The sequence below is a fragment of the Vanacampus margaritifer genome, chromosome 3 (assembly GCF_051991255.1).
Source record: "Vanacampus margaritifer isolate UIUO_Vmar chromosome 3, RoL_Vmar_1.0, whole genome shotgun sequence".
NCBI classification, from domain to species: domain Eukaryota; kingdom Metazoa; phylum Chordata; class Actinopteri; order Syngnathiformes; family Syngnathidae; genus Vanacampus; species Vanacampus margaritifer.
The window spans coordinates 7,506,008-7,522,248 of record NC_135434.1 but is presented as its reverse complement, the minus strand read 5'-3'; the positions used below and the strand labels follow the sequence as shown (position 1 = coordinate 7,522,248).

The following is a 16,241-nucleotide window of genomic DNA, read 5'->3' as shown; positions in this document are numbered from 1 at the left end:
AGGGCATGAAGATTAAAAATTAGTTTTTTTTTTAATGAAAAATCAACACCAGGTGGGATAAAATTATGAAGTGAAATGAAATGTACATATTAAACTTTTTTTTTTTCAATTAACAATAGCTATTAGGGTGTGTGAAATCACTCAACCCCTTTTCTCTCAGTGCAGCCAACTGATTCCAGATCATTTCTGAATGATCCAATGTTGACCAAAATGACCAATGAGGCCACCTGTGAGTAATCTAGTCTCACTAGACACATCCACATTCTAGTTTTTTTTAAATTGATTTAAAAAAAAAAGAATGAAAAAGAAAATAAATAAAACATATTCACTTCATAACTTTTTTTTTTCCTTTTACAAAAATTCTCACACACAAGTGTGAAGGACGAAAGGACATCCACATAGTAGAGAACATAATTTATTTAAAGACAAATTCCGATGCCAAAATAAATACATAAAGGAGCAACATCAGTACATTACATTGTGAATCTTTTAGTGGTGCTGAACTGAAGAAAAGTGAATCCTGAAAGTATCCCAGCTACTTCCCCAACTGAACAGGCCACACCAAACGAAAAAGATTAATTTGTCAGAACATGTACAAAACTGATTCAAGTCACAGAGCAAGATCTTGTGTTAAAATAATAAGTTTACAGGCCTAAACATCTTTAATAAATACAACAAAAAGATCAATAAACAGTCATTAGGACAAAAAAAGAAGAAGATCTGTGACCACATTAGGTTTGTAGCAGAATGGATCAAAGGAAGTGTGGGGAGTTTAAAAAGAAAAAAAATCACATCCAATCAGGCAGTCTTGATACATTCATCGTTTCCCAGTTTTGTCAAAGTAAGAATGTGTTCAGATACAACTTGTCTCCCAGCGGGGAAAAAAAACTGAACTTAAAACGTTCCATGTAACAATTGTAGCAAAGAACTAAGATGGCACAATAATGTTGGAAATTGTGCCCTGCTTTGTTGAAAGGTTCGGACATCTGTATTAGCTTAGTAAAGAGAAACACTTCGGTCTTGTTTTGCGCGTACAAAAACACACACAATTCTTCATGAACTTGTAAGGCCCTTAAGGTGGAGACGTGATTTGAGACAGCCGTGGGAACACTTGGCACCATTGATTAAAATAACATTAAAAATGGATTTGTTAGAAAAATGCACATGAAAAAAAAAAGTGATTAAGAAAAACAATCAAGGAAAGGAAAACAAAGCCAATTTCGCATCAACAGTAGCCGACACATCTTCTTGTCCTTATGGCGGCGGTGAGCCGTCCTTTTTAAAAAGAAAAGAGCTCCACACTTGTTTCAAAATGGCTCAGTTAAAAAATCAAATAAAACCTGTTGCAACATCTTCAACTTGAACTTCATTTGGACACATTCAATCAATCGTCCCTGAACGAGCTCAAGGCTCGTTCCTCAGTCGCGGTTGTCTCACACACACACACACACACACACACACACACACACACACGCTCACAAACCTTCTCATCTGATTGGCTTCTCCCTCTTGCTCCATCACTTTAAGACTCTTTCGAACACTTGTAGCACTTTCAGCACCGAGTTACTCAAGCAGGGCGGCTTGTCTCAGATGACTTTTTCCCGGTACCCAACATGATAACCTCCAAATTCAGTAATTAATATTTTCATGTGAATAACTGCGGACAACCTTTACAAAAAACAAAAAAACGTAACCGTGTCCAGCATGATATACAGTATTGTGACTATATGAGTCAAGTTGTTACGTTTGTGATTGTTACTAAATGTAAGAAACCTTATGAATTAAATACAAAGGAGTGAATGTAAAAACACAGTTTTCATCTGTGGAGGAAGCACTGGGAGTCGAACCAATCGTTCCGATGATATGCTGAGTCATTGCGGCGAGGTGGTGGGCCTTGCTTCATGCCGCCATGAGATACTGATGGTAGAAGAGGCCGAAAAGGGAGGTGGAGAAGAGGCAGGCGGCGATCCACCACGTGAAGAAAGAGAAGAGGCCCCGGAACAGTAAAGGGCTGAAGACGGACTTCAGGCCCCCCAGGGCGACGGATAGTTGGGCGGCGGAGACGCGCGCTCCCGCCTCCGCCACCGGGGGTGCTATTGGCACGTCCCCCGAAAAAGAGTCCATTTGATGAGTGCAAGGCAGCTCTTCTTCAACATGGAAACCCCACGAGTGTCCACCTGATATCAGAAATGACAAATTCAAAAAGGGAAAACAAAAAAAAAAGAAATGACAAAATGGGTCTTGCATTGGTGTCTGCTGTATTGAAGGATCAAGAAAGCTCACCTAAGGTTTTTAGCAGCAAAGTCGTATGCAGCAGCATCACCAGCGGCGCCACATACTGTAGTGCGATTACACACAAGTAGTAAAAAACACGTGCAACCTGGGGGGGGGGGTGTAGAAATGAGGTCAGCAACTACATAATCAACCATTTTTAATATGAGAACGTACATCAAGTTACGAAAGCTTGTTTGTCCGTCTTGCATTTCCATTTCATTTATTTACTTTTCCAAGTCTATTTAAAATTGTTTACCATGTGAAAAAAGAAAACTAGCAAAAGTGTGTGCGTGTGTGGGGGGGATAAGGAAAGTAGTAGTACAAAAAATAGTTTTCTGTTTATTTTATTTTTATTCCTTAGTTTTTTAAAAAAAAAATTTAAACGTAATTTATTTATTCTAACTTTTCCTAGTCTTTTTAATCCTATTAAATTAAGGTACATAAATAATAATAATAATAATAATAATAAGCAACCCCCCAAAAAACAAGAAACTATTTTCTCATTAAAAAAAAAATCCTACTTTTTGAAATTTCCCCAAATTTTGGTCTTATTTAACTTGATAAAAAAAATGTTTTTACTTAATTGTTATTTTTTTATAACTTTCCTATTTATTTTTTTACTCTATTAACTTTAAAAAAAAACAAGCAAGAAACCAGCTTTGCCTAATTACAAAATATATATTTTTCATAATTTTAACATTAAAATACAATTCCACATACTCCAAATGTCTTCTGCATACACTCTTGAAAATACCGGCACATTAGCTCCCAGCTAGACACCAGTTCTAGCCATTGTATAATTCATTACTGATAATTGCTAATTATTTGGTTTAATTTTGATTGGTCTTTTTCTACTGGCAGCAATAATTGTGTCTTCCAAGAATCCATATTTGCTTTTAATCAGGTACTACCGCGCCATTTGCATGGATGGGCCTGTTCCCAATTTGAGGTACCACCGTTTTAAAAGTAATGGTTAATCCTAAATGGGATGCGTCCCACCATGGAAACAAGTTTAACATCCCCGCTACCCGGAATCCAGAAAAAGCATGATGATGCAAATGATGTCAATCACCATCTTCTGCAGGTCGACGGTACTTATCCGCCCCGCCTCCTTCTTCATCTGCTCCACGGCCTTGTGCGCCAGGTTGAGGTAGGCCTGCAAATGATGCCTCATCATCGCCAGCCGCAGCGCACACATCAGTATGATGGTCCATAAGCGCAGAGTGTCGTACGTCTGCTCAGCCATCCTGACGCGGAGACACCGAGACGCTGCGGTGAGTCACATAAGGAGGAGACGGATGGCAGCTTTTCTTTGTTACCGCCACACCCCTCCATCATTCGGACTGCGTGCCGCAGGGGAAATAAAGTTGGAGCAACGGGGAAAAGAGGATTTCGCACTCTGGAGGAACTGTTGAGTCATCGCAGCTAACACGGACAGGAGTCTTGAGACAAATCTTGTTCGATCACAGAATTTCTGCCAATAGGCGCCTTCAATTTCATCGTACATTAAAATAATTTGGACAACTTTGTTGTGCTTCCAACAGGTTAGGGAAGGCTCCGTGCTATGTTTCAGCAAGGCCCTAAAGACATGGTCAGATGAGTCTTGTGTGGAAGAACCCATCAAATGTTCTTCTGGATGAATGGACAAATGTTTACATAGACATTTCAAAATCTAGAACATTTTCCCAGGTGAGTGGAAGCAAAAAGGTGCTCGACTTCTTGCAGGGGCAGTTAGACTTTTGCGTCTATAGCCGTGGTTCCAGATTCGATGAAAAGTCTACTCTCCCTGTTCATTTTGTTCACCCGTTAACCCTATACATATATCTAGAATTTGAAGAGAAAAAAATAGATAAATAAATCGTATATTTTGCCCAATAAAAAACGTTTTGGTAAATGTGCAGAGGAAACTGGTAGGCTTCAGTACCTCCAACAACGTTAAGAACCACAGCATTCCCAATTTCCCACATATGTTATTGTGATTTTTATTCTAACAAATCCCACACAATACTTCCGATTTACACTGTTCAAATTTCAACTTGCTTTAAGAAATTCACACCTCCTGGGGTATACAGGTTGCTTGTCAAAAAATTTGAATATCCTCAAAAAGTTGAATAATTTTCGTAATTCCATTCAAAAAAGTCAAACTTTCATAGATTATAGATTCAGGGCGCACAACTTGAGTGATATTTGTTTATTTTTACATGATTTGGGCTTCCAGCTCATAAAACCTATGAAAACTGGATGTCAAAAAATTTGAACTTGCTATCAGCTCTTTGTTTTTGGGTCTGGTGGCCCTCATTTTCCTCTTGATAGTATTGTATTACAAGAGGAAAATGAGGGCCACAATGTAGTACATTTTTTTGACGAGCACCTGAATATCGTCTGATCTCACATTACTTGGTATTTGCACAATTTATTGGTAAATATCAACTTTTCCCCATTCATTTTCAATGGGACAGACATTGAACTTTTTCTATTAAGTATCACTTTCCACGCATACTTCTATACATATACCTTATCATCATTACCAGGTGTCTGATACTGCACAGTTGGTCAAGTGCATTGTCCAGTAACCAGGAGGTCATCATTTTATAATTGATCTCCCAATTTACTTCAAAAGCATTCCACATGCATTCAAATGTTAGCATTCAGTTATTAGCATTCCGCTTTCAGCATTCCCATGCAATTTCTCCAGAAATTGCACTTAGTCTAGTTTACTATAAAAATCTAGGAAAATCTGTGTGTATAGACAAATTGAGTGGAACAGAACTTGGATGCGGTTTACTCACAAAGGCAAGCTGTCCTTTCCCAGGGTGGGGTTCATTAAGTAATCCTTGGTAATGGGCTTCACCCACAGCAGGACCATGATGAGCGGGGACAGGAAATTGATATGAAGCAAAGTTCTTCCAAAATTGAAAGAGACAAAAGGAGATTGCCACTTAATATGTGCACAGGCATTTTATAGAATAAGCCTAATCTGAATTTTAAGGTCATTTGTCAAATATGTGCATTAAACCAAAGTCTTCAAGCGCATCGAATTACACAACAAAACCTAAACAAAGAAATTCAGTGTCTCACTGTGTAAATTTGGCCGTGGTCACGTTGAGGGCATCGAGGTGCATCTGGGCCAATCGCAGACCTGGGAAGGTTAAAAAGGCTCCAATCAGGGCGCACAGGAAGGCCAAGATGAGCTTGAAGGTAAGTTTTGAAATGGGACCCCTGTCAAGGAGAAAACAAAAAAAAACACATGATGGTGAGTCAGGAAGAGTTTCTGAAGGCAATCAACTTTACTGAAAAGAAACTTACTGTGACTCCAAGCCCTGATGTTCCAGGAACTGCAGTGCGCTGTCAGAGAAGTTGGCAAAACCTTGGAATAAAAAAAAAAAAAAAGCAGATAGTTGAAATTGAGAGCGACAGAAGGTAAGGGTTGCAGATTGCAAAGAGTGACGCAGCATTCACCAGCTTCCAGACCAAATTCCAGGTAGTTCTCAGTCACGATGAGGATGGCCATGGCTTTGACAAAGAAAAAGAAGCCGAATGTTATGCAGAGGGAGCGCTCACCTCCTTCCTCCAGCTTAAAATAGTGAGTCGTCAGAGAGAAGAGAATCTTACTGAAGGGCCACAGTCAAGGAAACTGTCTCCTGAGGTACATCTCAAGTATTTGTGATTTTTTTTTGCTTTTAACGATTACGTCCTTACAGATTTGAACACTGCGTTACTGTTTTTCATGTTTTCATACTTTTCTTTCAGTCTTATTTTCCTCTTTAACAACACAGAGCCATGATAAACCTTTGTGCAAACATATGTAGCACCACACGTTATATTATATATATATTAGCTAGATTTGCATAATATAATGTCAGCAAATGCACCAAACTTGCAAGTACAAGCAACAAGTCATAAGGAAATCCACTGACTCCATATCATGCCTTTTGGGGAGAAGAACTTTTGATTTCAGTGGCATGAAATCTCTTAAAGAAAAAAAAAAGGGGGTGAAAGAAAGAAAAGGGGTGGGGGGATTGGTACACTACGACGGTGTATTAGGGCCACGTATAAATATATTTTTTTAGAGGGTGGGAGCAAGATTCCGAGAAAAACCTTTGCAAATTTGCCACTTTTTGCGACTTCATAAAGTGGCAAATTTGCCACTTAAAAAAGTAGCAAATATGCAAGTTTATAAAGTGGCAGATTTGCAAGAAAAAAACCTCAGAAACCTACGAGAAATACACGTAGCGCACTACTCCAATGTTTGTGCCAATACTTTTTGGTCGGGTTTTCAAATAAAGAGATAATAATTGCTTTCGCAGAGATTAACCATTCGATGTTAAGTATTCGCTCTTTGAAACGTTCGGTACTGCCAGCGACAAAGATGCCTCGCTTTGCGAAGGTCCATATCCTGAGGATCTAGCATTTAAGTTAATTTGTTCAAATGTATATTTACTTGTACATTTATGATTCTAGAATTATTATTTACACATTAAAAAAAATAATATATATATATACAGTATATATATATATATATATTTTTTTTTGTGTGTACAAGTAGCTAAGTTGATGTGTCGAATCTGCTGCTCTCTGTCATTCACTTGCATTTACCTAAAGTATGCTAGCTTCTGATTGGTTAGTGTTAGCTGATAGGGGATCGGGAAGTGTTGTAGCTCCATCTCCATCCTGCCTTCATTTTATAAACAGTGTCCCATTAACCACCAACAAGTCCTCACATTAGACTATAGCTACGTTACATGTATTTCTCATTTTGAGGGTTTTTTTCTCTCGCAAATCTGCCACTTTATAAACTTGCAAATTTCCGATTTTTTTTCTTGCAAATTAACCACTTTATAAAGTGGCAAATTTGCGACTTTATAAAGTGGCAAATTTGCGACTTTATAAAGTGGCAAATGTGTGAGTTTTTTTTTCTCTGAATATTGTCCCCACCCTCTAAAAAAATATATATTTATACGCGGCCCTAATACGCCGTCATAGTACACAACTGCCCTGCACTCATTAATGAAAAATAAATAAATAAATAAATAAAAATAAAAGATGAAATAATTTACCTTAGTAGGGCTCCAGACTAACTGTGGCCCAAATAAGACATTTTAGGGGCGAAATTACAAGATTTAGGGGCACACAGTGTCAATATTCATCCCGTTCATTTTCACTATATATTTCTAAAGAATTTGGCTGAAATGTTAAGCAGAAGTTTATCAGCATAAACAAAAATATTAAGGAGTAGTTCTTAAAAAAAAACACAGCAAATTTACTGGTTGAGTAGATGAAAATTTTAGTAGCACTTTTTCAAATTTTAGGTGCAAAATGCCACCATTTTGGGGGCAGTCTGGAGGAGCCCTGCTTGGTTTTTATTTTTTACATCACAAACCTTGCATTGGAACAGGGGTGTGTAGACTTTGCAATATATCCAGTGTATTTGAAGCACCTGCCACTTCATCAAAACAGACCATTCTAATCCATGCAACGGCAACATTTTTGATGCAGCTCATATATTTCTCTTTGCGGAGTGTATCTACAGATGCTCAGACACCAAAGTGATCTTATAAAACTCCTTTAGAAAACTCCTTTAGGAGCACACCGCTGTTATGTGAAGGCTAACAGCAGAGCATTGCCGGCTGCAGGTCCAGATAGTCTTAAACATTGTCATCGCAAATGAAAACTGAAAATCAAGTGCTCCATTAGCACATATATTGAAGAAACACGCTCCCTCATATTCATGGTCCCATGTCATTTGGCCCTCGCTCTATTCCTTCCCACCGAGCACGTCAGGTGCTGCGCTGGGAAATTTAGGTCTCCAATCTTTTGACGTAGCCAGGAAATGACACACCATCTGACCGCGGCGAGCCGAGGTTGACCAGGAGCACTGGAAAAGATTGATTCCTGTGGTTGGCGGCACGGATAATGCATATTATTAGGCCATCATTCAGCGTAGCAAAATAGCAGAGCGCTGCGGACCAGGAAGGTGCTGGCAGTCAAGCCTGGAAGGAGATCTCCACATCATTTTAGAGCCTCCACTGCTGCTTGGGTCTGCACAATCAGGCTGAAATGATTTGGCCTCTCTTACAGACAAAGAAACCACTAACCTGTGGCATTTACTATACGGGGGTTTTAAGTTAAAATGATTGAAATGTGAATTAATAAGGGTGTTCAAATGTCCATCTGCTGAAACTGTACGGCATATATATATGTATGTATATTTAAAAAACCATAATGACAAATCTGCCTTTACTTTCGGTTTTTAAGGAGAGACGAGCAAAAATTAGCATTACGTTCAACTCTGCAATTGTATCATGCTATTAATAAATAAAATGTGATTGATTTTTTTTTCAAATTCAAAACTTAGGTATTGGGTTTACTGGTGAACAAAATGAACAGGGAGAGTAGCCTTTTCGTCAAATCTGTCTCTCTTCACCTTCAGAAGTGTTGTGTTGCTTGTATTCCCCACCTCCAGGCATCTTAAGGAGGTGTTTCGTTAGCTTGCTGAGCTGGACTACAATTGCTCAACTTGGCATTGCAAATAATACCTTTAAGAGGCTTAAAAGCACTTTAAATTAACTACCGCTGGTTCCTTAAGATGGAACCCAGGGGCAGCAGATACAATGAAAACAACAGAGGCCCCAGAAATGAACCCTGTGGAACACCATATTACACAATGTCAATTCATATTACACATATTCGTCGCACCACTTTCTTTTGCTCAACATATTAGTATGAAGGGATTACAATAATGAAGGATCACCTGATCGAACCCAGGCACGTACACAATTTTACATAAATACAATTTATAGCGTCAATTTTTGTTTTTTTAATTGATTGAAAAGTAAGTTATGTCTTCAAACGGATGACACCCGATGACTAATTGAGATACTGACTCTTAGTCTCAGGGCCCCGATTTGAGGAAATCTAATATTTTTCTTGTCACTCTGGCAGGGACAACTTCCATCTGATATTAAAGGTTATTGTTCAATGCTGTCATCGTACTGTCATGATACTTTTTTCCTTTTTGCAGCTGCTCACAGTCAGAGTCACCTGGAGGGATTTGAAGAAGCTGCTTTTAAAAGAACGACCTTCTGGTGTCATTTTGAAAGCCTGGCGCTACAAAACAGATGCTTTCAAATGGTCTTTGGTTTCCATATGACTCACACAGAACAGCATTTATGTGATTCGAATACACCGTGCGCGTTGTTGGCAATTGAGATGACATTTGACGCGGCGTCATGTAAGGACTGATTGAAGGATACACGACAAAGGCGAGTACTAGCATGGACCAGACCACACTGATGTTCATTTCTCCTGAGGGTTGAGCAACACTGTAGTAGAGCTCCGTTATTAGATAGACCACAGTCGCCGCGACTGTGAAATCAACCAGCCACTGGAACTCGGGGAAGTAGTGCAATGCTGAGGGCACAAAAAAGGGAAATCATTTTTCAAGTATTTATATGGAACAACTAGCATTGTATTAAAGGAGAAGTCAACCCGCAGCCCTACTAGTCTAAATATGTTATTCTGGTTAATATTGCGTCTGTGGAATATGAGTTAAGCAGCAAAATGCAGCCGTTTCTATCTATCTCAGGGGGACGGCCATTTTGCCACTGGCTGTTGACTGAAGATGACTACAATGTTGCTCAGGTCTTTGGCAACAACCAATCACAGCGCAGCTTCAGAAAACAGGTGAGCCGTGATTGGTCGTTGCCTGAGCCTTGAGCAACGTTGATGTCATCTTCAGTTGACAGCAAGTGACAAAATGGCCGCCCCCTGAGATGGATAAAAACTCTTAATCTAATCAGAATGTCATGTTTAGATTAGTGAGGTCACACACGTTTAAGGTTGACTTCCACAAACAACAACAAAAAACTGTAGAAAATATGTTTGTACCTAATGTGTCAACTTCAGTGATGTATTTTGTCTCCAGTTGAAGATCAATGTCCTTGGGTACCGTTAGCGGCTTGTTTTCTATGTGACCATTGTACTTCCTGGCGTCAAGAGCAACATCAAAATGAGTCAAATGTAATTCCACTCCAAAATTAGACATACATAAAACCTGCGCACATGACAAAAGAATTCTTGCCATTTCTTTGAAACTGCAGTTTATAGGCAGAACTAAATCACTCACAGCAGGTAAGAGAAGTAACTATCTGATGGGCCTCCTCAGTTCTGGCCTGTGTTTGTTCAGCACAGTGTGTGCACTACATTCACAGGACAATGACGCTGTAAGAGTCCCGGGCCAAAACATGCCCGAGACACCTGACAGTAAAAAAAAAAAAAGGGGGGCTCGGCTTCATCCCACTGAGGGAGTCAGTGAGCCAACAATGGAAAGGGAGCTGCATTGCATGATCTGGCAAAAAAAAAAAAAAAAAAGACAGTGGTCCATCTTTTTCTTTTGGGGGATTATTGAACATGTGGTGCCACAGAACAGCAACCCACCTCACACAGGGTCAGTGAAAAGGAATACTCTGGAACCCTCCGCCTATCCTTTTGGGATTAACTTCCAGTAGTGACTTCAATTTAAATTCAGACAAAATTGTATTCAGCTAATGTTTTAGTCAACCAACTAAAATTAATCCAATAAATTGCAAGTCAGTTAAATTAACCAGTGAACAAAAAAAAATCCTTTGTTGGATTGTTCTGTTAAGAGTATTGATTGAGTTCCAACCGCACAACAAACAGGACTGTGACCACTTAAATAGGACTACAGTGGATCCCCAAAACATGCAAGGTTGGCGGATGAGCAATATAAAAAAAAAAGGTCTACTGCTCGAAGAAAATCCTGGATGAAAACGAGGTAAGACAAGACAAAGTAGCTGAGCACACGCTGCTCTCCCTCACCTTACGGTCGGTATTTGTCAAAGTGTTTGTATAAATTTCCACAAAGGTATCAGTGATAAGCCACAAAGGAAAACAGTATTATCATGATTTATGGTTGACTTCTGGCCAGAAGTGTCACTCAAAGAAAAAGTCTACATTCTGTTGTTGTACTAGTAACAACAGCCAGCTATTTGCTGAAAAAAAATCTTTCTTACTCTCACATCGCCTGCAGTGTCGACATGTTTTTGATTTTAACAGGGAGGCATGAATGTGATCTCTTCACCAACATGATGATCTCCAGATACCACATCTTCTCTCCCTTCTGGGCTGAAAGGATAACTTCTATTGTATACTAGCGTGACATCATCACCACCCCCACCCCCCACCCCCCATCTCTTGGCCATGCACACATACCTGTCTTTCCTCTTCTGTCCCTTCTGTTTCCCAGCTAGGCTCCTCAACTCATCTTCCGTAGGGTGCTGATACCATCGCAGACTAGCAAAATAAGAGTAATATGGGACAAATGTGAGAAATAATATCACTTAGCAATGCAATGATTTCCCCCCCTCCACAACAGACCACATTTCTTGTGTATTTAAAGCAGAGAGCAACAACGTTTGACTGCAAACTGCATCTTAAGTCTATGAATTTAACTTAAAGCATTTCAAGCGGCTCAGAGCTATTTGTGAAATCCGCATGTAACAAAAGTGTTCCCGAAAGCTCTTTATAGTTCCTAACACATTTAAAAAGCACTTGTGAATTGCTTTAAGATAGCAAGTAATCCACCGTCATAGGCCAACACTGGAAACGGGGGGCTCGTTCAAGTGCATCATTTGAAAACAAAAAAATTCACAACCACGTCTAATTACGAACCCCGTTTTTAGATGGTAGCAGCAGCTTTCTTTATTATATAAAAGTGAATTGTTTTAATGTTTCAAAATCTTGCTGTCAATTACAGGAAAAAAAACTCTAACGCCGCATATTCTCTCGGGTCTTTTCAGTATTTTTGTCATTCTTTGCCTTCTTCTATCAAAACTGTTCTACTCACTTTCATCTCTATTAATAATCTCCAAACTTCTTAGAATTCAAAAAAAACGCAGTAAAGAGAAAAGAAAACAAACAAACAAAGCTGTGTGCCAGTGTGAATTACCTGCCACTGCAAAGTAGCCATCTTGCAAAGGAATAATGAGGTATGATTTTTTGGATCACACTGGCCATTACCATGGTAACCACCAGCTGCACACCGATCACACCCTGTGAAAACAGAGAGGTTTAAGTGGCGTTTAAACGGAAAAAGAAATTTTCACTTTAAGTGGGTGAAGTGATTCATAATTTGGGCAGCATAGCGTAGCAGCATATTATTCCGTGTATTGGCGAAAGATTAGGCACCACAAACTTGACGACAAACTCAAAACATGATTTCTTTTACCATAGTAGAGAAGTGTACGGCCTGACAATTACATTTCCATTGAATCGGTCTCAATGTTGGCCTCCAAAAGCACCCAAGAGAACGAAAAGCTGGCTGGGCTACGGTAGCGACACACAGAATGAGCAACACAAGCAGCTCAATATCAAGCCCGCAGACCTAGATCAATATTCACTTAGTACTCAAGAGCTCAATCATTTTCCATCAAGCTGCGCTTTAATCCGACCGCTGTTAGCAAGGTCGGCATATTGGCTCAAGTCTGAAGTCAAGTCGGAAATCTGAAGGAAACGCTTAGCGCACAAAATTTTTTTTATTAAAAAATGACATCTCTCATTTAAAAGACTAAATAAATAAATCAGAGCCATATCTATACGCATTGCTTCATCTGCTCTTAAGGTAACGGGCTACTTCCTGGTTGGTTCATGGCAAATGACAAACAGACCAGTGGTGCAGTTCTGATATAGTACGGTGCCACGGTGGCTAAAACTTACACATTCCTCTATCTGCACTTTCTTTTAGATTCTCACTCCGTTCTATTTGTTGGTTTCCGATGGCATAATGAATGCCATGAATAAGGCTCGGCATTAAAAAATTAAAATAGTGGGAACAAAAAAACTTTTAGCACAGTGCTGTATCCAGTATTTTAAATTCAACAATGCCCATGTGCATCAACCAGACGCACAACATTAGAACTCTGATGCAGGTTTTCCCCAGCACATTATAAGCTTGGTGGCCCGCCAAGCTTTTCTTGTCCCACCGCCGGGCTAAATGCTCGACGCTCCACTCTCCCCCTTTCTCCCAAAGAGGCTTCGGTGTTTGTCGTTCGTTCGTGCCCGCACCCCCCTTGTCGACAAAGCGTCGACAAATACGTTTTGGCTCTTGTCGTTTGTCGACGAATATTTGCAAATATTTTTCCAGCTCGAATTTTGCTCCCATTCCGTCCCGGACCACCAGGCTTTGCAAAATGTGGCTACCACAATATAACATGAAACAAATCTAAATCACTGCAAACTAAAACAACAAACAATATATAATGAAAATAGCTCTGATATGGTCCACCAAAACTAAGTTATTCTTCTTAATAATAATGTGCAGTGAAATGTAAAAACGTCTAAAATAAATACGTCAGACTAATTCAATTGATGCGACATACAATCCGGCATAAAACATGTATTGTTTTAAGCCCACATCAGCCAAGAAAGAGGAAAAGGACGTGAATGACAAACAGGCCAGAACCACACACTAGACCTACATTTGAAATTGGTCACGGGGCTCATGCACATTTCACCTGGTGTAAGCTCCAAAACCACAAGTCAATACTTCTTCCAAAGTCAGCGCGAGAGGAGTGAGCGCGCCAATAACGTGGCAATTATCTTTGCTCAGAGGTGACTGGTGGCCAAACATACTGTCTGTGGCTCAAGCCCGCCACCTCACATCATCCCTGTGTGTGCTATATGGGTCAAAAAGCCCGCCACCTCAAGTTGGTTAGGTGGGTGCCGTTGACCATTCTCGCACCTCGGGAAAATTGAGCCAGCACGGTTTCTCTTATCTTGCCCATACTGCTTGATACTGCATACTGCCCTCCACCAGACAACCAATTGAAATCTGTGGGGGGTGGGCAGGGGGTTTCCTACCCATGAAGCTGAGCTCAGAACATTATTGAACATTTTTCTTTTTTTTCTTTTTGCTGTGTGTGTTCAAGTCCTTATTGTAAAATGAGGCAAATAATTTAAAGGGGAAAAATATGGCAATATGGTTAAATTAGCCAGTGGTGGCTTTGAGCAAGGTAAGAAGAGCTGCTTTAAGTTTTGTTATATGCATAGATTAATGTTAGCTAACAGCGAGTAGTATTTGTGTTTGCTGAGAGATCAACGCGCCACATAAAGCCTCAAATAATAAAATATTTTCATTCTCTTTCAGTGTGCTACTCACTTTCGTTCCACACTGCTGGCTCCGCTTCCTGGAGTGGAAGCAAGCAGGTGGTCGCTAAGCAATGCGGAAGAGTGCAGCCCTTCACACTATTACCCTTTGATTTACCTGACATAGGAATTTAGAATGTGAGATGAATGCAAAATTCACAAGAGCTGAATAAATTTCCTGGTTCAATTAAAATTAGACAACAACTGTTATCAGCAGGTTGCAACAAAGATGCGGAGACTGGAGGAGTCACTGAAAGGCATGAATAGTTACCACTTATGATATTTGCTGATCTGTTTCTTGTTAGAGTACAGCAACCAGAAAGCTGTGCAAAAATGTACTGAAACATTAACATGAACTTAAAATTAACATTCAAGTTGCGAGGGAGTCACATTTGGTTCACCTGTAGAGAACGTTGAATATTTTTGGTTATGAAGAATGACGTATGTTATTTTATGTTATTGGCTGCGTGTGATCCATTTATTAACTCACACAGAAAGTTATAATACACAATTCAACATCGTAGGCACTCTAAGGGCATCCAGGGGTCAAATAAGCGGATTCAGGTACATGCAGACAGACATCAGCTGTCTCACTAGTCAGCTAACATGTATAGCAGAGTCACCAATACAGACTATTTAAATTGCTGTATTGGACAATATCGTCAGCCTCCAATATGAAACACTAAGAAGGAACTTACAGTAAACCAAAACATGTCAAGGTTATTTGAAACGTTTACATTGTCCACTAAATGCAGTAGAAGTATGAAACAAGATCAGGTGCACCTCAGAGTTAGCTACCGGTTAGCTAAGCAAGAAGCTAAACGCTGCTGCAAAATCGATTGAATGGGATCACTATTCAAGGCAGTCAGAAGAAATATGTCCGATGACATGAAATCACGTTTAAAGCATGCAAATCAAATCAATAAACAGCACCGCGCATCACATCGAGCTTGCTGACACACTTACCATGTTGATGCAGTGCAGCTGAAACAGGCTCAACGCCGACAACACACAGCACTCCGAGTCGGAGATGACACGAGGAGGAGCACATAAGCCCTTTTTGCGACGTTTATATACAAAATGAATTATTATTTTCAGTCAAATTGTCACCCTGGCCACCGGCGCGGTTCACATCGTCAAAATCAAACCAAAGGATTGCAGCTCCGTTATCGAGTATTTTCAACAGCAGTAGAGGTCACTGTGAAACTCCGGCTAAGCCGGTGTCTGAGGATATGCCTGCAAAAACACTGTGAGAAAATCGGCTTTATGCTATCTCTAAATGCGTGTCTTCTATTTATGAACAAATCAAGTTTTAATATGATTTTTTTTGTATGGCGTATGTTCATCAAAGTATAACTCAAGAATGCGTTGTAATGTACAATTTTGAACAGGCTTTAATTGGAGCGCTATATTAGGTTGAGGACCACAAAGGCAGACTTTTTGTTATTCAACTTTATTGGCAATCTTATATTGCCAAGCCAGTACTAAATCCATTCATCCATTGTCTGAACTGTGTAAACATTACAGTATTTGACTTCAATTTGAATTTTAACTTGAACCCAATAGTATTTTTTAAAGCTTTTTTTTTTAAAATTGTATTTGTTGTAAATACAATACTTGATTAAAAGAGAATGTTTATTATTGTGTTAAAGTTAGATTTTTATATACAGCACTTTTTTTCAAGTGTTCTACAAGGAAGTCTTTTATATTTTCCTTATACAAACAATGTTACATAGGCAGACAATTACTCAGAGAATTTTGTGAGAACAAAATGCATAAAGCATTGTGTTGGTAAAAACATTTAT

General features: G+C 39.4%; 1 protein-coding gene across 1 annotated transcript; it reads right to left on the bottom strand.

Annotated features, from left to right (window-relative positions):
* Positions 1-399: 399 nt before the first annotated feature.
* On the bottom strand, positions 400-15,657 carry tmem161b (transmembrane protein 161B). Its single transcript, XM_077562033.1, has 12 exons — positions 15,403-15,657; positions 12,242-12,345; positions 11,506-11,586; positions 10,162-10,259; positions 9,528-9,684; positions 5,734-5,885; positions 5,581-5,641; positions 5,353-5,493; positions 5,064-5,177; positions 3,347-3,521; positions 2,284-2,380; positions 400-2,177 (listed from the first exon to the last, which is right to left on the bottom strand). The coding sequence occupies exons 1-12, from the start codon at positions 15,403-15,405 to the stop codon at positions 1,900-1,902; spliced, it is 1,461 nt and encodes a 486-aa protein (XP_077418159.1). The 5' UTR covers positions 15,406-15,657; the 3' UTR covers positions 400-1,899.
* Positions 15,658-16,241: the final 584 nt, after the last annotated feature.

What these genes read in the sequence shown, in the direction of transcription:
- tmem161b (XM_077562033.1), bottom strand. An exon ending in GGACAGAAGAGGAAAGACAG is followed by an intron (nt 10,260 to 11,505) that starts GTATGTGTGCAT and finishes TCTTGACGCCAG; the next exon opens with GAAGTACAATGGTCACATAG. An exon ending in GGAAAGGACAGCTTGCCTTT is followed by an intron (nt 3,522 to 5,063) that starts GTGAGTAAACCG and finishes TCTCCGCGTCAG; the next exon opens with GATGGCTGAGCAGACGTACG.